Source organism: Acipenser ruthenus, chromosome 47 (genome assembly GCF_902713425.1).
Source record: "Acipenser ruthenus chromosome 47, fAciRut3.2 maternal haplotype, whole genome shotgun sequence".
NCBI lineage: Eukaryota > Metazoa > Chordata > Actinopteri > Acipenseriformes > Acipenseridae > Acipenser > Acipenser ruthenus.
In genome coordinates, this window is record NC_081235.1 from 7,663,096 (window position 1) to 7,683,539 (window position 20,444).

General features: G+C 42.1%; 2 protein-coding genes across 7 annotated transcripts; both read right to left on the minus strand.

The window, feature by feature from the left end:
• Positions 1–1,579: 1,579 nt before the first annotated feature.
• LOC117972057 (N-acetyllactosaminide beta-1,3-N-acetylglucosaminyltransferase 3-like) lies at positions 1,580–8,247 on the minus strand. Of its 6 annotated transcripts, none has more exons than XM_034920293.2 (2): positions 8,086–8,247; positions 1,580–3,740 (listed from the first exon to the last, which is right to left on the minus strand). In XM_034920293.2, the coding sequence occupies exon 2, from the start codon at positions 3,728–3,730 to the stop codon at positions 2,588–2,590; it is 1,143 nt and encodes a 380-aa protein (XP_034776184.2). In that variant the 5' UTR covers positions 3,731–3,740; positions 8,086–8,247; the 3' UTR covers positions 1,580–2,587. The 6 variants fall into 6 exon arrangements, with proteins under 6 accessions (XP_034776184.2, XP_058870083.1, XP_058870081.1 ...); XM_059014100.1 differs by lacking the exon at positions 8,086–8,247 and adding an exon at positions 6,365–6,383; XM_059014098.1 differs by lacking the exon at positions 8,086–8,247 and adding an exon at positions 6,300–6,361.
• A 7,233-nt stretch (positions 8,248–15,480) lies between these two features.
• Positions 15,481–20,046, minus strand: LOC117972059 (potassium voltage-gated channel subfamily V member 2-like). The gene is made up of 2 exons (XM_034920295.2): positions 17,655–20,046; positions 15,481–16,526 (listed from the first exon to the last, which is right to left on the minus strand). The coding sequence occupies exons 1-2, from the start codon at positions 18,945–18,947 to the stop codon at positions 16,266–16,268; spliced, it is 1,554 nt and encodes a 517-aa protein (XP_034776186.2). The 5' UTR covers positions 18,948–20,046; the 3' UTR covers positions 15,481–16,265.
• Positions 20,047–20,444: the final 398 nt, after the last annotated feature.

Below are 20,444 nucleotides of genomic sequence, written 5' to 3' on the forward strand. Positions count from 1 at the left end.
GCCAGCTCTTAATGTAAAGCATGTGTTGAAACCAGGTTGTACAATCACTACTTTCCACTTAGCATGTTTTCCTTCTCCACATAGTTTACTGAGCACAACTCTGTTATTCTCCACTTAGAGATATAAAACACTCTCACTCCAGTTCCAGGTGGTACACCCAATCATCACACTTCCCTACACAGATACCCTGAGGCTAAGGCATAGAACTGGAGAGCTTCCTTTAAGCTAAAGTTGAGCCCAATCATATGAGTGCTGTAACATGGGTTTCTTTCAAAACTGCACATCTGAGACCCGTGTAGCTAATGGGAGTGCAAAATGATTAGGATTTAAGCAAGAACCATAGCTTAACCATACCATAATTACAAACAGAACTTGGAATCTGAGAACACGCTAATTCGATAGAGAAGTCTTCGGAGTTCTGTCAGTTAGGTTAATGTTTCCCTTTTCTTTTGTTGCTTTAGTTGTTAAAGCTCCCTGTCTCTTTGCTGGCCAGGTTTAGAAATACCTAATTGACATATGAGGTTAATAGATAACTTGGGGAGTAGTGTCACTGACCTCTTTGCTCATTTGTTTTAAAAAAAATCTTACTGTAAGAATTACAGTAAGATATTTTTTCTTCACATGATGTAGAAGTCAATGAAAGGGTGATACAGCTTGGGACAGAGGAAGTCTTTTCAGATAGGCATGAGGCAGATCGCTGTATTGTAAACTTGGCTCGTTTCATTCGATTTGCTGCACCTCACAAATGTCATTTCATTTTCTTGTGGGTTACGCATTGCAAACATCTTTATTTTTTAACAACAGATTCATGACAAGCTGTACTATGTGAGGCACTGTGAACTAACAGGATCTCTAATTATTGGCCCTGAAGCATTGTCAGAGTTAAAGTTTAAGTTTAACATCATTACAATTCTAAAACGAGCAACAAACAGATTGAGTTCACGTACTTACAAGATCCTAAGTTCAAAGTCTTAGTTTGTAACTTTATTGGGCGCATCTCTCCTTTATGAAAATGAAAAGACTATTTGGAGTACAGTGAACTAAACTCTGTGTTTCTTAACCAGAAATTGGACAAGCTTGTTAAAACTCCTCCCAATGTAACAATGTTGCTTCTGAAGATTGTTAGACGTGTGATTGGCTCATGCATGCACCATTGACTGTTTAGCCTTTATGACATGATCTAGCCAACGTTCATAAGATAAGGTGCACATGATCAACAGGAGGAGGTAGCCTATGATGCCTGGCTTCAATCCATAATAGAAGAGAAATAAACTTGTTATACTAGAAGTATTGTGCCAAACCACAGGCGAGCCATTTTATATATTTAACACTACGTAAGGAGGCTGTGTGGTCTGGTGGTTGAAGAAAAGGGGTTTGTAACCAGGATGTTCCCCAGTTCAAATCCCAGCTCACTCACGGACTCACTGTGTGTGACCCTGAGCAAGTCACTTAACCTCCTTGTGCTCCATCTTTCAGGCGAGATGTTGTTGTGAGTGACTCCGCAGCCGATGCATAGTTTACACACCCTGGTCTCTGCTAAATAAACAAATAATAATAAAAGGCGAAAAAAACAACACAATGTAGCATTACAGTTTAATAAATCACCAACACAAATTCAGAATACCCTGCACACCCCCCACTCTCCCTGAGAAAGAAGTAATCACACGTTACACAATTGTCCAAGTACAGTCAACAGCATCATACTACAGTCGTGATACTAGCTGTTTCAAAGTTCAATTCACACACTACACTGCTTCATAGCTTTAACAATATTACAAAACAGTGCAAGAGCAAACCTATTTTTTTTGTATAGTTAAACATAGAATTCCCATTGCAATGCAGTTTGAGACACGCTTGGTTTTGTTAACTGGTCAAGCTCATGACCGACTAGTTTGTTTATATTGCCCAGGTTTTAGCAATAGAGACACAAGCTTACAAACTGCTTGTATGGTAGGATAGATAGCTCCTGATATCAACAGAAGGTTAGAAATGATAACTGCAGGATCAGAGACTATGCAAGTTAAAATCCCAACCCCAAGCCAACCAAACAACCCCAACCCACTCCACCCACTTCCCTGCTTCCCTCACTCATAATGCAAAAAGACATCTGATATTTTCAACACAGGCTTACAAAGATAAAAAAAAAATTCTCAAAACTGCTTGGGACACTGCGCTTTTAATTTCCCCGTTAGAGGTGCGGAACAAAATAAGTTCATAAAACTTTTCCAGAAAACATGTAAATATAAATCGACTTTAAACACAGCCTTCGATCAAACCTTAACTATGTCTGCGCGACCGCGTAGACATAATGATATGTAGCACCACACTCTGTAAAAACAAGCTGTCAGCTCTCCCTCCTTGTCTTCCAGGAAATGGCTTATCCTTGCACTTCCCAATTTGTTTCAAATAGCGTCTGTGGGCTCAAAGTATCTTTCTGGTTGGAAAGCATGTCAGTCAATAGGGGAAACAGCTGATTGGTTAGTGACAGACCCTGAAAAATCACCCAATTAATTCTTGAGGTTAAAGCAATGTGTCATAAGGGAAAGGCTACTGATGCTTCAGTGCAATGCCGTGGTCAGCCTGCCACCTAGAGGCCAATGTTACAGTAAAGTTGGGGGTCATGGATTTCATGCCACATGATTAGGATCTCGTAAGGCAAAAAACGGTGCACTAACAGAATCTCACGGTAATAGCAAGGGTTGTAAGGGTCTAACTGCTTGGAGGGAACGTGCATCCCTGCAGTCCTGACCCCCATGTGCGACACGGGTTCCAGTCCTGCCTGTTTCAGGCACATGCCCATGTAGACGTCGTCAATGGGCAGCAAGGTGATATTGAGGGACATTTTGTAGATGGTCCTGGCAGTGAATCCGGACAGCAGAAACCCACCCCCGCCACAATAAGGAGGGTAGGAGTTGGACTCTTGCACTTGAACCGGTATGTAATATTTACTTCCGATATCCCTGATGGGTCCCACCCACCGGATCAGGTGCCCTGCAAAGAGATGCTTGCTCCCGTTGTTGCCCTCCTGGCCTTGCAGATACTCCACCATGTTGTCTGTATTGGCGAAGATATCGTCATCCCCGTTGAGGAGGAAGCGGACGTGGGGGCACCGCACCTCCATCCACTCCAGGAACAGCACCTGCTTGAGGGTGAGGTTGAAGAACGAGTCCTTGAAGTCCCACTGCAGGATGTCGTGGTGCTCCTTTTGCTCCAGCTCCAGGAGACGGTTCATCCGGCGAGCATCCCTGGGGTTTTCTGTGTTTCCAAAAATAAAGACCCGGCGAATCCAGACCCCGTTTTGCCTCCGTTCCGTGCCCCAGGTCTTGCGGATGACCTCCCTCCTGTCGTAGTTCGGAGGGGAGCTCTTGATCACCAGCAGCAGGAAGACGTCAGCCGAATCTTGGGCTGTCTTGCCACACTTCTCAGGGACGTCCAGCATAAGAGGAAACTTCCGGCAGTGCCGATACCGGAGAAAGTCCTGGATGTGTCGTGGAAGCCCGGAGAACCCTGAGATGTTGGCTGCAGAGACGTTCTCCTTGCAGTCAGGCACTGGCTGTCCCACGAGGGAAGGGTGTTGGCTCTCAAAGGGCCGCTCTGTTCCAGGAAGAGACTTCTCCACCTCCCTTAACAGCTGGTTGTTGTCCGTCCCGTTGAAGAACATAAACACCAGGCACAGCAGAGCCACCAGGAGCAACACGGCCATCTCAGCTTTGCGGAATGACTTTCTCATCTTGGAAAGTCTGGGGGGGGAAGAAAACAACTGTCAAGGTTTAGAAAGCAAGAAAGCTACAGCAGATTAAACTGCTTTCCTGTAAATGTTAAAGCCCTTGACTGTTACCTGCTTTAACTGCCAGTTAGATGAATCCTATTGCTCTCGCATTAACTACCAGGGTATACAGAAAAGGAAGGTAAACCCTGAGCAGCACCAACAGACAGTAGGTGTCAAGAGTATTGATGATTCTGCAGCTATATATTCTGTTATCGCTTTCAAAGGGTGAGCTTACACCGTTTTGCATTAGATCTGTTTTACCAGAAACCTATTTTTACACATGCTGTACAACTCGGGAACGAAATAACACTTTGGTTTGGAAACAACTCTGTTTCCTGTTAACATCACAAACAGCGTCTTCATTTACTGTGTAAGATACGTGTACAAATGTAAATAGACTATTTATTACAAAGGAATACAGAACAGGATTATTGAGTACAACAAAGAATTATAAAAAACTTCAGATTGGAATGTTCAGAATACTAAATTAACGCGTGCACCATAATTGTCACGGTAACGTTTTGATGAATTTCAAAGCTGCGACACGCTAGTGCAATCTGCAGTGAACCTGCGGTTACTGGAGGAAAAACCACTATGCAGGTGCAAATGGATCAAAACGCAGCTCAAAATAAAGAGTGTCAGTGGGCGGTTTGTATTAGAACTACTTGTTGACCCGCTGTCACAAACAACAGGTTTTACCAAACTATTGCGAGCCTACTTAAAATATACCTGCGTCAGGCACAGACCTGCCAATCACAGAACTGGTGCACAACAACCTTGATCAATCAAATTAACGCTGAAAGAAATGCCATTTAAGAGAATCTGTTGACTTTTGGTGCTGTTTAGATTTATTAAGTGTCCATGTTTAGACAGAAGCCAGCTGCAAAACAAATTGTGATTTTTTATATATAACGTAAACACAGACTTCATGTTGCAATTTGAATGAGCGAAATCAAAACTGATACATTTTGTTGGTATTTTGCCATTACGTTGCAGAATCTAAAAAAAACGCTTCATATTTGAAAATAAGTCATTTTATTTTGGAGTAAATACCTTGATAAATTTACATTATTATTATTATTATTATTATTATTATTATTATTTAGTCGAGCTCTGGCGTTTAGATTATTTAAGCACTGGAGTTTCAAAAAATCCTCCCTTTAAATTCAGAAATTTGCGAATGCGTAATATGGGCTATATTAATTTTTTTCACGGTCTACCAAATTAACTCAACAATCAAATATTTTTGAAGCATGCATTAACGATTCGGCTTTTTTCTATAATACCGTATTGTAACACATAAGAAGCAGTTAGCTTAAAAATATATACAGTATAGTTGCAAAACATATGTAAACATGCGTGTATTGAAGAAGGGCGTGTTTAAGTAGTTAACAGTTTCATTATCAGACCCTTGAAACCAGTACGGTCGGTAAGTAATCGTAAATATAATCGTTTTCAAATATGTTTTCGTTGCTTTTCAGGTCAGTGCGTTGCCCGTCACAGACCGGTGAAACCATCTATTCATTTTCTCTCTCTCTCTCCTCAGAAACGCAAATGCCGTCAGCGGCAAGTGTTTTTATTCGCTTATAAAAGTAAATGTGCCCACATTATATTATGAAATCCATAACTACAAATTGATTTTTTTTAAAAATGCAACTGTAGAATGTGTCTATACTAGCCTACAACAGTAATAGTTTACCCATCACAATCGGCGCTTTACCTGTTTATTTGCTAATTACATAGATGCCAATTTCCCCCTATTTGCATCCAACTGATTTGTCCAAATCTGGTCCATTGCAGTGTTACTGGCTAGCACGGTCCTATCGGGATAATATCTTCATTTCTATTCTATCACAGTGTCCGATTGCAACGAAAAAATACAACGAACAACGTCTGGGATCAGCTGATTCCTTTACAGACCTCAGGGTTAAAGTGCTCAATTCTAGCTCGGGAGCAGGTGAGCGCGGCCAGTCATTCACTGGGGGAGGGTCATGTTTCGGAGGCATGACTTTGGCCACAAAAGAAACCATCCAAGGAAAGATTACTAACGCTGGCCAGTAACCAGCACAAGCACTGTAATGGCAAAACTGCAGCTGCACATGTTTTAATATTCAAATTGTAAATGTCGTGGTTGAACAGTACTGTACTGTTGAGGTTTAACAACTGAGTCATACCTTAACTGTTTGCCAGCCCCTTATTAAAACCTTTACTGTTTTAATTAGTGACTTTTTCCATGTCATAATGCATTTTAGATTTGCACACGGAATCCTTTAAAGCTACAGACCCAAGCCCTGGAAATAAAAAGGTCCCCTTCGTAACCAGAGCCAGCTTTTCCAAACATCCCATATCTGCCTGTAATCTCTTAGTCATTTAAATAAAGAACACTTTTTTTGAGGTCTCAATGGCACTGCTGTGGCGTTATTTGACTACCCAGAGCTCGGGTAAAAACAATAATAATAATAATAATAATGTAAATATCAAGGTATTTACTCCAAAATAAAATGACTTAAAAAATAAAAATAAAACTCACGAGTTCTTTAAATACCCAAGAAGAGCGCGTTAAAGCATACGCGTGCTTCCATTTCAAAATGTTACCTGTTGCTATAATAGAGCGTATCTAAAGATCTCTGTTTGCCTGCCTTACTGTTGCGCTCATTATGTCATGCCTGTGTCCCGATGTCATTGGCTGTGAAGCATGTCAGTCTAGAGGGGAGGCAGCTGGTTGGTTATTGACAGGAAGGGAGGGCATGGATAGATGTTATAAGGTGTAAAGAACTAGCTTTTCATCTTATTAGGAAAGTCGTGTTTTTTTTTTTCTTTTCAAAACTTTTTCTAATGGTCCTGGACTGATTGTATAGTTGAAAAAGCATTCCCATGGTGATTTCTATTTGTAATACTGGGTCTTGTTTGTTTGTTTTGTTTTGTTTTCTCTTTGCTAAGCTACAAAGTCTCGGGTGGTTGAAATGTGAACACGGGCATCTGGAGCTGCAGGTGCAGGTGACAAAAGCGAAACGTCTAATGTGAACAAATCAGCTTTCTCTTGCACTTTCCCAAGAAGAAAATGAGCGTGGCGTGAGAATATTTTACCAGTGCATTTAAAAAAAAAAAAATATATGAGAAAAAGCTACTTTATTTATGTTACTAGATTCAGTTTCTTCCCCCCCCCCCCTATACAGTAATGTACATATGAAAAAGTCTGGCTTGTGAGACTGGATTTAAAAAATAATAATCATATAGCGGGGGTCAGATGTGATACAGAAATGGGCATTACAAGGTTCAATCCAGTATATTATTTTGTAAATACTGGGAGCCACGCTGGTGAAATAAGCACCACATTCTGTTTAATGATATGCCTCCCTTGAAAAAGGAGATTTTTAAAAATCTCAATGGGACTTTCAGTGTTAAATTTGAGGGGGGAGGGGGGGGGGGTACTACCATAGAATCAACCTGCGCATTCTATAGAGCGTCATGTCACGTATACATTTTAAAAAGGTGTTTTGTTTTTTTTCTTTGGGGGGGGGGGGGGGGGGGGGGGGTTGTATGCTTCGGGCGCCCCCGCCCCATCCCCCCCGGATTGATTTGCACCCCCCTCTCCACCCCCCCCCGTTGAGAACCACTGGGTAAATGTGATGAATCAGCTACTACAACACTTCATATTAGCTGCTCATGTATAGTTTACTTTGAGTTGCTGTGATCACAAGTTTGTGAAGATTCTGATCAGTGTGCGTTAAAGATTGCTAAATGACAAGCTTGGTTTTTTCTCACCCTTTAACAGTCAAAGTTGTTATAATAGTGGAACACGCTAGTGGAGGCTTTGAGTAAATTGTTGATGCTCATAACATTGATATATATATATATATATATATATATATATATATATATATATATATATATATATATATATATATATCAGCTCAAAGAGCCAGCTGCCCAACATTTCGATATGTTGTACATATCTTTCTCAAGGGAGCCTGTGTTTGAATCAAAACATTGGAGGTATTTATATATATATAGTAACTCCTGAATGTGCCCGTTGCACAGCTGTGGATATATTAGCAGATTATACAGGTACATGTAATCTGTTATAGTGAGTTACTGGTATTACTTCATACAGTACCAGTAGAGCTAACCTTATAATTATTGATAATTCTTGAATTATTGAAGGAATGGGAAATACCACTAAATGGTGCTACACATAGAAAAAGCAGTTTTTAAATAAAATAGTAATTTAAGGTGGTCATTTCAACAGCAGCAAACACACAAAGAAACAGCACTTAACAAGCAGGTTATTATTATTCTTAAATAAAATGACTTACTTTAAATTCAAAGTCCTTTTTTTTCTCCTTCTGCTATGCTAGTTTGTTTTCCTCGCACTGAAACTGGTTGGAGCACAGTACTTCGTATCTGGTTGCTTCCTCAATAGGTTTTGATCAATGGACTGAAAGCCTAGCTCACTCTCCCTGCTCTGTAACTCTGAAAAGCCCCGCCTTTATGGTCTTCTGCAAGCAAGTTTCTGTGCTTTACATGTTTGTACCATGGGCTGGGGAAGTGCATGGTCAGTGACATAGCAACTGGCGCTGTTCTGCTGTATTGCAGAACATCCTTTATTGATATTTCCTGGTGGCAGAGGATGACATCAGGGGTTTACAAACAAACAAAATAATTCAAGATTGCTTTGTTTTGTTTTGTTTGTTTTTCGATAGAAATCGGAACCCACTTTAACAACATTTAAAAAGCTTAATCTTATAAAGAATGATGAAAACAGCCTCTAAACCAGACTGGTGGTTTTTGTGAACAAAAATTAAGCACCCCCTAGATTGTGGAATAGCACCTCTGATAGAATATTTTGACTGGTTGTTTTGTATTGTGTTTTGGTTTGGTCTGCTTCAAGCCTTGCAGAAAAATGCCAGAGTTTAGCATTTGCATATATACCCAGAAGTCACCTCCTTTGGATTCAATTTGTATGCAAAGCTCAGGTTTGGTATTTTCATATACACAGATGTTTGGATTGAAGTTTATACACACAGTTGTATTTTTTGCCATGAGAATTACTGATGCTGGGTTTAAATATGAGCTGGACAGGGATACAAATTTGCACACTGTGACAGAAATGATGGCTTACAGGACCCACGTATTATTATTATTATTATTTATTTCTTAGCAGACGCCCTTATCCAGGGCGACTTACAATCGTAAGCAAAAACATTTCAAGCGTTACAATACAAGTAATACAATAAGAGCAAGAAATACAATAACTTTTGTTCAAGTAAAGTACAAGTTTGACAAACCACAATTCAATAATACAGCAGGTAATAGTGATAGTTACATCAGGATATGATTAAATAGTGATAGTTACATCAGGATGTGATTAAATACAAAGTACTACAGGTTAAAAACTTGGCAGATTACAGTATTCTGAAGTACAGGATTAAATGCAGTAAAATAGGGGCTGATAAGAGCAAAATAAAGCACATTTACATGAAGGGTGATAGTGTCCCAGGATACAAACAGAGGAGTTCTACAGGTGCTCTTTGAAGAGGTGAGTCTTGAGGAGGCGCCGGAATGCGGTCAGGGACTGGGCAGTCCTGACATCTGTAGGAAGGTCATTCCACCACTGCGGAGCAAGGGTGGAGAAGGAGCGGGCTTTGGAGGCAGGGGAGCGTAGCGGTGGTAGAGCTAGTCTTCTAGTGCAGGCGGAGCGGAGAGGTCGAGTGGGGGTGTAGGGAGAGATGAGGGTCTGGAGGTAGCTGGGTGCAGACTGGTCAAGGCATCTGTAGGCTAGTACAAGAGTCTTGAACTGGATGCGAGCGGTGATCGGGAGCCAGTGGAGCGAGCGGAGTAGTGGAGTAGCGTGGGCGAAGCGAGGCAGAGAGAACACCAGGCGGGCAGCAGAGTTCTGGATGAGCTGGAGCGGACGGGTGGCGGACGCAGGGAGGCCAGCCAGGAGGGAGTTGCAGTAGTCTAGGCGGGAGAGTACCAGGGCCTGGACCAGGAGCTGGGTAGCATAGTTGGTGAGGAAGGGTCGGATTCTTCGGATGTTGCTCAGGAAGAATCGGCAAGTGCGTGCCAGAGTGGAGATGTGCTGGGAATAAGAGAGGCAGGGGTCCAGGGTGACTCCAAGGTTCTTAGCTGAGGAAGAGGGAGAGAGTGTGGTAGATTCCAGAGGAACAGAGATAGAGAGATCAGAGGAGGGGGAGGAGGAGGGAAAGAAAAGGAGGTCAGATTTAGAGAGGTTGAGTTTGAGGTGATGCGAGTGCATCCAGGAGGAAATAGCAGACAGACAGGTAGAGATGTGGGTGTTGGTTATTTGCACACTGTAAAAAAATTGAAGTTGAGTCAACTTCAAATCTTAAGGCAACCAGCTGAGTAAACTTTTGGACACAATATTCAACAAACTTGAATTCCTGATTTGTCTTAACTCACAATTTTTTGCTCATCAAATGGTATTTCTATTGCTATGAGTAATTACATTTCTGAGTTGAATGAACTTAAGGTTAAATATTGCAGGACTTAAGGTTAAATATTGCAGGACTTGAAATCCTGGGTTCTCTCAACAAATATTTTTTTTGCTCAGTAAATGCACTTTTTATTGCCATGGGCACTTACATATCTTTGTTACATGCACTTTAGATTAAATATTGCACTGATTTGGAGTCTGTGTTAATAGAACTTGTAAGGTTGAGTTAACTTAAAAAGGCTGTGCAGCTGGTTGCCTCAATATTATGAGTTGATGCAACTTGTAAAATTTGGATCAACATATCTTCTCACTTTATTGCATTAAGGACAAAAGACTTTCTTGTTCACTTTCAATCAAATGTTTATTCAAACAACAAACAGTGCACAATGTCCTCTGCAGTGCTCAGATAGGTTTTGAGACACAGAAAAACAAAATTGTTTGTCACACATAATGCAAAATGTTGTTTGCATGTCTAAGTGGGGATCTGTATAGCCAATTTTTTAACCAAAAAATAGGATATTGAATTCAGCAGTATGGGCTTTTCCATGAACAATGCAACCCTTGGTACACAAAAAAACACAAACCAACAACTCGGTGAAACCCAACATAATATTCAAGTTATGAGTATTCCCTTAGGCCTACTTTTACAAACACTTTGAAGCCTTATCGCTTTGGCACATAAAGAATACAGGGATAGGTTTATATTTTTTGTTGACCGTTCATAAAGCTTTGTATTTGTGTCCTATTCTGAATAAACAATGGGTATTTTTTTAATCAAATAATCAATACACAAGTTTAATCCATCATCAATTACAAATAAAACATTAACTACAAAATCTCTGTAATAACAGACAACTGGTGATCTAGAACGGTTATAAAACTATAGGCTGCGGGGTAAATGGTTAGGCTATAAGTTATACATCGTCAGCTGAGCTTGCTAGCTGACATGCCTCATTCTGTTTCTGTGGCCTCAACATGCAAACACGACTGTGCAACGCCGCTTCACTTCACTTACCTAGCTGTTTTGCATCATTTATTATAATTAAAATGCAATTCAGTTCGAGGCTTGAGCAGAGAAACCGTGCAAAACGACCATACCATCTGTCCACCCAACCAGCAAGCAAAGTACTTGCCCAGAAAAGACCTTGGCTTTAGTTCGCTAGATAACTACCTACAGAGCTAACTTAACTCTTAGATCACAGTTTCACATGTCTTCAATTGCTCTAGTTGCATTGTTATAAACCGAAGCCTCTACCTGTCCTAAGCTACCCGCACTTTTCATGACCGTTTCATTTGAACGTCTACAATTTGAAACATTAGCAAACGTAACTTACATTCAAAAGTTCCGGCGCAAACCGCTTTTTAATAATGTTCTGCGGGTGCACATGCGATTCTAAATTACTAGCGTCAAGATTCAAAATGAGCATGCGCAGATGTCTTGATCAACCTTTATTAGGATGGAAACTTGAGTATACAAGTTCACTCAATATATCATTCAAAGTTTAGCCAAGTGAGAGGGAAGTGTGTTGGATTAACTATATATTACATTTAAACTCAACGTCTCCTCAAATTGTAGTCCACTCAACTTCCATGTTTAAAATTCCTTTTTTACAGTGCACTCAGGCAGTCACCAGCCTCAAACAGCAGATTTAAGAGAATGGCCAAGTTCCCTTGGGTGGATAGGAGATCTGGAGGTGTAGGAATCTCAACTCGGGGTCATCTATATAACTACCTCTTGCCAGCTCTTAATGTAATGCATGTGTTGAAACCAGGTTGTACAATCACTACTTTCCACTTAGCATGTTTTCCTTCTCCACATAGTTTACTGAGCACAACTCTGTTATTCTCCACTTAGAGATATAAAACACTCTCACTCCAGTTCCAGGTGGTACACCCAATCATCACACTTCCCTACACAGATACCCTGAGGCTAAGGCATAGAACTGGAGAGCTTCCTTTAAGCTAAAGTTGAGCCCAATCATACGAGTGCTGTAACATGGGTTTCTTTCAAAACTGCACATCTGAGACCCGTGTAGCTAATGGGAGTGCAAAATGATTAGGATTTAAGCAAGAACCATAGCTTTGAGGCGCAGTTAATTAAAAACAGAACTTGGAATCTGAGAACACGCTAATTCGATAGAGAAGTCATCGGAGTTCTGTCAATTAGGTTAATGTTTCCCTTTTCTTTTGTTGCTTTAGTTGTTAAAGCTCCCTGTCTCTTTGCTCTTTGCTCCCTGTCTCATATGTCAAGAAGTAATACCTAATTGACATATGAGGTTAATAGATAACTTGGGGAGTAGTGTCACTGACCTCTTTGCTCATTTGTTTTAAAAAAAATCTTACTGTAAGAATTACAGTAAGATATTTATTCTTCACATGATGTAGTAGTCAATGAAAGGGTGATACAGCTTGGGACAGAGGAAGTCTTTTCAGATAGGCATGAGGCAGATCGCTGTATTGTAAACTTGGCTCGTTTCATTCGATTTGCTGCACCTCACAAATGTCATTTCATTTTCTTGTGGGTTACGCATTGCAAACATCTTGATTTTTTAACGGATTCATGACAAGCTGTACTTTGTGAGGCAATGTGAACTAACAGGATCTCTAATTATTGGCCCAGAAGCATTGTCAGAGTGAATGCACCCCTGCTGCTAGCTACAGTAATTTAGTCATTTATTGGCTTGTCATAGCCGTTTGATCTGTTCCTGGTTCCACCCACAACCACAATAACATTTTAAGCTACAGTACTTCCTCTTAACAGGAGAAATACCACCCTCTTAGAATATAAACATTTAGGCAGTGCCTAACCCATTAACACATTCTTAAGCGGAGGGAACACAAAGCCACTTTGTGGCTTGTATCTTTGGTTTCAGGAGACTGGGTTTCACACAAGGAGATACTTGGGATTTGATACAGCAAAGCTGCCTCAAACTAGGTCTCCTGAAACTACTTCTGAAGCTGCTGTTTATGAAAAAGTGGCTTTTTTTTAAGAATCCTAAAACAGAGCTTAGAGCAGTATACTAATAACCGATTAGCAGATTTGGATACAGGTTTGTAACCACAGTATTTTGTAAGCAGACACAGAAGTACAGTCGGAGCACAAACTAATAGAATCTCTATGGTATGTTTCCGAATGTATAAAACTGGCATACAACTCCTGCAGCGTTCAGTGGAGTGGTCGGTGGGAACGTGGTGCGTTCTTACATGTACAGAAGGCGGTAGAATGTGCTTTAGAACAATGGGTGCCTAAGTAACAGCTCAGTGAAAGAACCCACTCAGCCCAGGGCGCTGCACAGCAGATTTCATCAGTGATCGGAGTGGAAGAACACATGGCGAGGGGTTTAGTTGTATAAAGCCTCTTCGGGGGCCATACTGTAATGAGGACAGGAAGGAAGAGGCAGGCAGATGCTTCCTCTGAAGGCGTTCTGATCTGGTGGCACACAGCCCTGGTTTCCTTCAGTGACGTGCGAGTTCCATCCTGCGCCTTCTCAGTTTTAAATCTTTAAAATTGAATTACATTTCCAAACCCCATTCTGAGTGCTCTCGAATTTCTGAGACCCCACGTTTTAGCGTCTCTGCCCGGTCACTTACTATTCAAACCCCTTCATATCTCTGCTTTGCATATTCAGTTACTAAAACAAAACGTCAGGGAAGAATGCCCTGGTAAGAGTGTACTGCCGTGTGTTGGGCTAGAGATACTGGTGACCCCTTTGGATCTTTTCACCTCTGATTTCTCTGACATGTGCTGTAACCACCCCCCCTCCACTCTCAATGTCCGCACCCCCCCCCCCCCCCCCCCCCCCCACCCCTTTGCTGCGGACGTTCTTCGTTGGCTGACCCCTCTTGCGTTTTGGTGTTTAGTGGCAGCAGGTAACCAGATCGCTCCAGCCACCTGAACAAGAGCTTTTAAACCGATTCATTTGTTTAATTGATGTTTAACATGCGGATTACATTTCCTAATACAGTCACCCCAGAGCTGCCTAATCCCTGCCCAATCCCATTGGAGACCGAGGGACTGCCACTCTGCATTTGCATTCACGTTTCTCTCAAACTCCGGACACGAGTTCATTCAAACCCACTGAGAATTGGTTTCCAGTCGTCGAGCAGGGAAACCAGCTGAAGAAACGGTCTCGCTATTCTTTATTAGAATGAAAAAGTAAAGCATACTGGAAAATATGCGGTATAAAGGTTTTCTCTGTAGGCCTGAGAATTAAGGGTGTGTCGAGCTGTTATTTATCTTAACTTTCTTCCATCTGTTTGATGGGAAATCCTTTGTTTGTTTAGAAATGTGTAATCTCTGCAGTGAATAGCAGGATCTCAGTTCTGGAGAGGGTGTTCTCTCCGGTTCAACTCAACAAAGAATGGGCTGAATGGCCTCCTTTCGTTTGTAAACTTTCTTATGTTCTTATGTTCTTAAATCCAGAGTTCTAGCTCGAGTGTATGGGTTAAGGAAAGGTCACGTTTACATGGCAGATTATTTGCTAGTTTTGCAACATATTTTCATTGTCCATTTGAAAACACTCAATGCAGAATTAATGGCCATTAACTGGCACTCAGTTGTAAAGGTGAAGGAAATCAACACATTCATAAATAGGTGTGTGATGGGGTGCCAGCTCGCCCCTATAATCTGTGTTTATTATTGTTATTGTTACTGTTGAATTCTTGTTTGTTTTGGATTGGCAGGGAGGGGGTTAAATTCCTCCCTGTAAAATACATGTGAGAATGTGGCTGGAGCCTTAAGTGTTTAATTGTTAATTATTAGTTAATTGGGCTCCAGCCACAGACTATAAAAGACAGCTGAAACCCTTTGTTAGGGGGAGGGTGATTTGGAGTGTTTTGTTTGAAGATAGAGATAGAGATAGAGATAGAGATAGAGATAGAGATAGAGATAGAGATAGAGATAGAGATAGAGATAGAGATAGAGATAGAGATAGTTTTGCCCTTGTGCCTTTTCATTTGTGTTTTGTCAATTAAAATATTTTGGTTTTACTGCATTTTCTGTCTCTGAGTCTTCCCTCTGCGGCTATCCTGCCACAAGGTGCGTTTTGATTTATTTAAACACAAATATTAGCACGCTGCTACCGAGAAACTACAGTCTATTAAGAACTATGAACCATTTTGAGCTTTGAGGTGTTTGGTCTCTAATCTGGGGTTTTAAAATGTATCAAGGCAGTGGATTACCGTACCAGTTATACCGATTAAAAAACAAATAAAAGACTGTACAATAGAGTCTGGTTTCATTGTAAAAAGTACAGTTATGCAATTTCATTATATTACTTTGTACAACAGCCTTCTTATCAAACCTGTCCATTCAAGTCAGACATCTGTTAAGCGTAAACCCTCAGTCATGACGAATGGGAGTTAGTATGGTAGATGCAGCATTCTGTTCACAGACAAACAGGAAGTGGGCGCTAAGCAGGGAACTAAAAGCACTGACCCGTTAAGAGAAAGTGCTGAACAAACACTGTGTTTGGTTGTTGCTGTTCAAGGAAGCTCCACCTAAAACCCCTCCAGTCAGCACACGCAAAGAGATTAGTTTGGGGTTTGTCTTGCTTCATTCTACAGAATCCGATCCAGTCTATAGGAGATTTATAATGTTACAAATGGGGTTATCAAATAGGGGTTAATATTCACAACATTGGTTGTAACTGTTGTTAGCTTCCTAACCATCAAGCTAGGAAAGTTTCATGAATATCAAATGACAGGGTGTCCCCTAAGTCAGGGATATTGGTGATCTCTCAGTTTCTTTCAGTTGGGGAAAACCCGTTAAGGAAAGAGGAACGAATTCAGATCATTTTGACGTGTGGTGCTCATAGATAATGGGGGTGGGGAGAACATCCTTTTAAAAAAGGCAGAATACATGGCATTGCCTACGATGTCTGATTTACAGTAATAAAAAACAGACCCAGATCTTGAAACTGCAGTGTTAATAGGACTTGCCGAGTCTAGTAGAGGCTCCAGTCTAGAAAGGACACCCCTGTGCTTATACAGGCACTGTCCTTCAGGAGCGCCCCCCCAGATCCGCTGGAGGATTCGTCGTCAGTCATGGGTCTGGGGTCTGCAACACTCGGACAGACAACCCAGCATCCTTTGCCGCAGCCTGATCTTGCCTCGCGGCTTCATGTTGGCGTCACACTCCTGCGCCTTCAGCCTGGCGTAGTAATCCGAGAACTTGTTGAAGAGGATGGAGATGGGCATGCCGTTCAGGATGATCCCGAAGGAGATGCAGCCGAACGCCACGATGCGGCCCAGGACAGACTCCGGGACAGTGTCCCCGTACCCCACTGTGGAGATGCTGACCTGCGGAGGATGGAGAGGAAAAATCGGGAAAAACGTCAGTACTGGGGTAAGCAGTGTGGCCAACTGGTTAAAGCTAAGACACAGGGAATCGGTGTGGCTTAGTGGTTTAACCTGAGGGACTGGGAGGCAGCCTGGCTTAAGGGTTCAGGCTGAGGGACTGGGATGCAGCGTGGCCTAGTGGTTTAAGCTGCATATGACAGTACAGTTGCCTCATAAGCTGCAGTAAATGGAAAGCTGATTCAATTAACAGCTCTCCGCAGTATCTCTACCTGCCAGTGGCTGTCTGTACAGTTTGTATTAGTTCTGTATTGGCTCCCACTTTCTGAGCTATTCCTGACAGTGTCTCCAGCTGTGTGACAGATTTCTACTCCCTGCAGACAATTGCTTGAGTAGAAATATTTATTCAAATACAAAACTTTTACCGGCGTAGGAGTTTATAGGCCACACCCTGTAATCATGTTCAGGTTTTACATAAAAAATATAATTAATGACCTTTACTACAGTTTCATAGGCAGCAGTGTGGGGTTGTGGTTAGGGCTCTGGAATCTTGACCGGAGGGTCGTGGGTTCAATCCCAGGTGGGGGACACTGCTGCTGTACACTTGAGCAAGGTACTTTACCTAGATTGCTCCAGTGAACTGTATAAATGGGTAACTGTATGTGAAAATAATGTGATTATCTTGTAACAATTGTAAGTCGCCCTGGATATAAATAATAATAACAATAGTGCTTTTGTTCATTATCTTATTACATAAAGAAATCAGTGACGTAACGCAGAATTAATCCCATGTACAAAGCATTCTCCTAGTACAGATTTTGTTGAAGGCTTGTTCTGTGCACATCAGTCTAATGAGTTTTTACATTACTCACACACACACAGCCGCCTGGAGGGCAGCTATTGTCATTGTTCTTCTCTTTTCATTTAAAGTGGGAATTTGACATTCTTTCCATAAAATATTTCTACACATCACTTGTTGGGATCACCCCTAGAAGAGGCAAGAGCCACAGGAAGGGAGATATGGGTTCAGATTGGGTAGCAGGGGGGACCCTCAGAGTACCACGTTCAGTCTCATTTAAAGCTAGGATTTATTTGACCTCTCAAGATGATCTTTATACAGCAAGTACTCACCGCAGCCCACCACCACGCGTCAGGCATGCTGCTGAAGGGGGTGCCGGGGACATCGTGCTCCACAGAGTGCATGAGCGCGGAGAAGGAGAAGATACCCATGGCGATGAACAAAAAGAGGCAGCACACCTGCTGGTAACACTGGCGGATGGTAAAGCCGAACGCTCGGAGTCCCGTGGAGTGGCGTGCCAGTTTCAGGATGCGGAAGATCCTCATGAGCCGAATGATCTTCAGCACCTTGGTCGACTTCCTCACCTGCTCCATGGTCTCCAGGTCCTCATTGAAGTCCATGTCCATCTGGATAGCAATTTTCTCAAAGGCTATCTGGACGTAGAAGGGCAAGATGGCTACCAGGTCCACAAAATTCAGGGGGCTGAGCAGGAACTTCTTGATGTTGCAGGTGGAGACCAGCCCCATGAGGTATTCCACAGTGAAGAAGATGAGGCAAATGGTCTCCACTTGGTTGATGTAAGCCTTCCCGCTGGAAATCTCATCCACCGTGTTGAGGGTCATGGTCACAATGGAGAGAAGCACGAAGATGCTGGCCACAATGGCAAACGCTTTGGCCCAGGTGGAGGAGTAAGGGTTCTCTGCAAGGTTCCAGATGTTCTTCCGAAGCTTCCCCAGGAACATGCCTTCAAAGTTCTCGTCGTTCTCCGGCTCGACCTGGGCCAGCAGCTCTCGCTGGACTTTGAGGTCGTCCGTTATCTCGTCTGTCTTCTCCTCGAAGAGGATCCGACAGCAGCGGGGACTATACTTTATGTGCAGACCCCAGTACTCCAACTCCTCCTCAAAATGCATCGGACACAGCTCCTCCATGATCCACAGCACACTGCAGCGGTAGAAGTGGAAGATGTAGTGAAAAAAGGTGGGATCCCGGTCGAAGAAGTACTCATTTGTGAGCACGGAGTAGTCGTCGCACAGAGCCAGCTTTTTCACTGGGTCCCTGCACAGGGCCAGGCGTCCGATGCGGGTGCAGGGATAACGGGCTGCCATCCTGCTGGAGATTTTGAAATGCCTGCCTCCAATGTTGAGGTTTACTACGCTTTGCTTAGCTCGAGGGGAACTGCGGCGCCCGTGACCCTCACAATCCTCTTCACACCCCTCCTCGTTCTCTTCTCCACCCCATTTGTCAGCTTCATCCAGATCCTTCATGGAGGTCCACTGCTTCACGGAGCTGTCCAGAGCGAAGGGGAAAGCATTATCGTCCTCCTCAAGGCTCTGCGAGAAGCTGCCAACGTCCCCGATCTTCAGGTTAGCAAACAGGCTGGAGCGTCTCTTTTGAAGCTTCTTCATGGTGTTTCTTCTGGGAGTCGCCAGTTTTTATTGTTTTTTTTTTTTTTTGCCTCCAAGATACTTAAAACAACAAGAATGTAATTCTAATGCACTTCTCTTATGAAAACAAGAGAGCACGAGATTGAATTCTTCACTGTTGCAGTTTTATTTGTAGAGGCAGTTCTGCCCCTTCTCGATCTCACCCTGCCCTCAGGTTCGCTGTTGGCTCAGCTTGTGGCTGCAAGAAGAGAAACCATTCTGCTTCAGTGCTGAGTAGCAGGGAGATGTCGCCCCCTTCCCCTTCTGCGAGGTTAATCCCACAAATGCCATTTTCTTAAGTACGGTTATAAATAAAGTCCGTGAGGATTATTGTCAAGCTGACTTAAGGATTTGGTTCCAGGAACCAGGGAGGCAGCTGTTAACTTCTTAAGACTATTATCATCTTACCGAGCTCTGCACCGCTCACCTTAAAGAATTAGCACGCATTCTTCCGAATGGAAACACAATTTCTAAAGGGAATTTTACATTGATATTATAGGAAGTTCACTGTGAACATTCTGAGCAGCAATTGAACGAGTCAGTGTCAGGGTCTGTTTTGACCCCTGCTGTTACTCAGCATTGACTGCCTCCGGGTCCTTTGTTCTGTTTTGACATTTTTTGGGGGGGGTTTCAACACAGCAATGCAAAGCATCCAGCTGCCTATAAAAAGTATAACGGTACAACATGCAGTACTACCAAAAGAAACTTTTGCATTCCCTTTGCAAACATTTTAACTACAAAGTCTTTCTCAATGTCTTCAAAGGATATGGTCACATTCTTCTCCCCTCAGGGTTTGCTGTGGTCAGTCTCTTCAAGTGTGTGCTGGTTTTGCATGTAGCAGGCATGAATCTGCTATAGGGGGGAGTGCATCAGGTGCTGTTTGTAGGGATGCATTTATTTAGGTTTGTATTAGCTATTAGATTTTAGAATATATCTCATTGAATTAACTTAACGTAAAGGTACATTTTGGGTTAAAATCTTGGATACAAAATCTTGCTGTCCACTGTTAGAATCATAAACATATTGATAAACATCTTCCAAAAATAGTAAAACAAGTTTTCACTAATGATTCGTTTATGATGGGGTAATAAAGAGTTAACTCCTTCAGGGAAGATCTGGATAGCGTGAGATACTTCTAATGGATCAATTAAAATGACAAAAGGTAATTTTACCCCAAATACAAAGAGATGTGGGAAAGGTTTTATGGTGAGGTTCTTGGCCCAGGTAGGGGAGAGAGTCTCTTTGATGTAAAAGTTGCAAAACTAGTATTTTTCTGATGTTATCTCAAGAAACTGTATTTAAGTTGAAGAGATACCCCATGTTCTTTGTATCCTTCAACCGCTAGCAAGAAGTCTACCTACTAACTACACACTATGTCTTAATAAAGAGATATACTATGTTGAATTTTCTAATTATTTTATTACACTTGTACAGAAAAAGGAAGAGAAGGGACTCAAAGAAATAAATAACCCCTCTTAT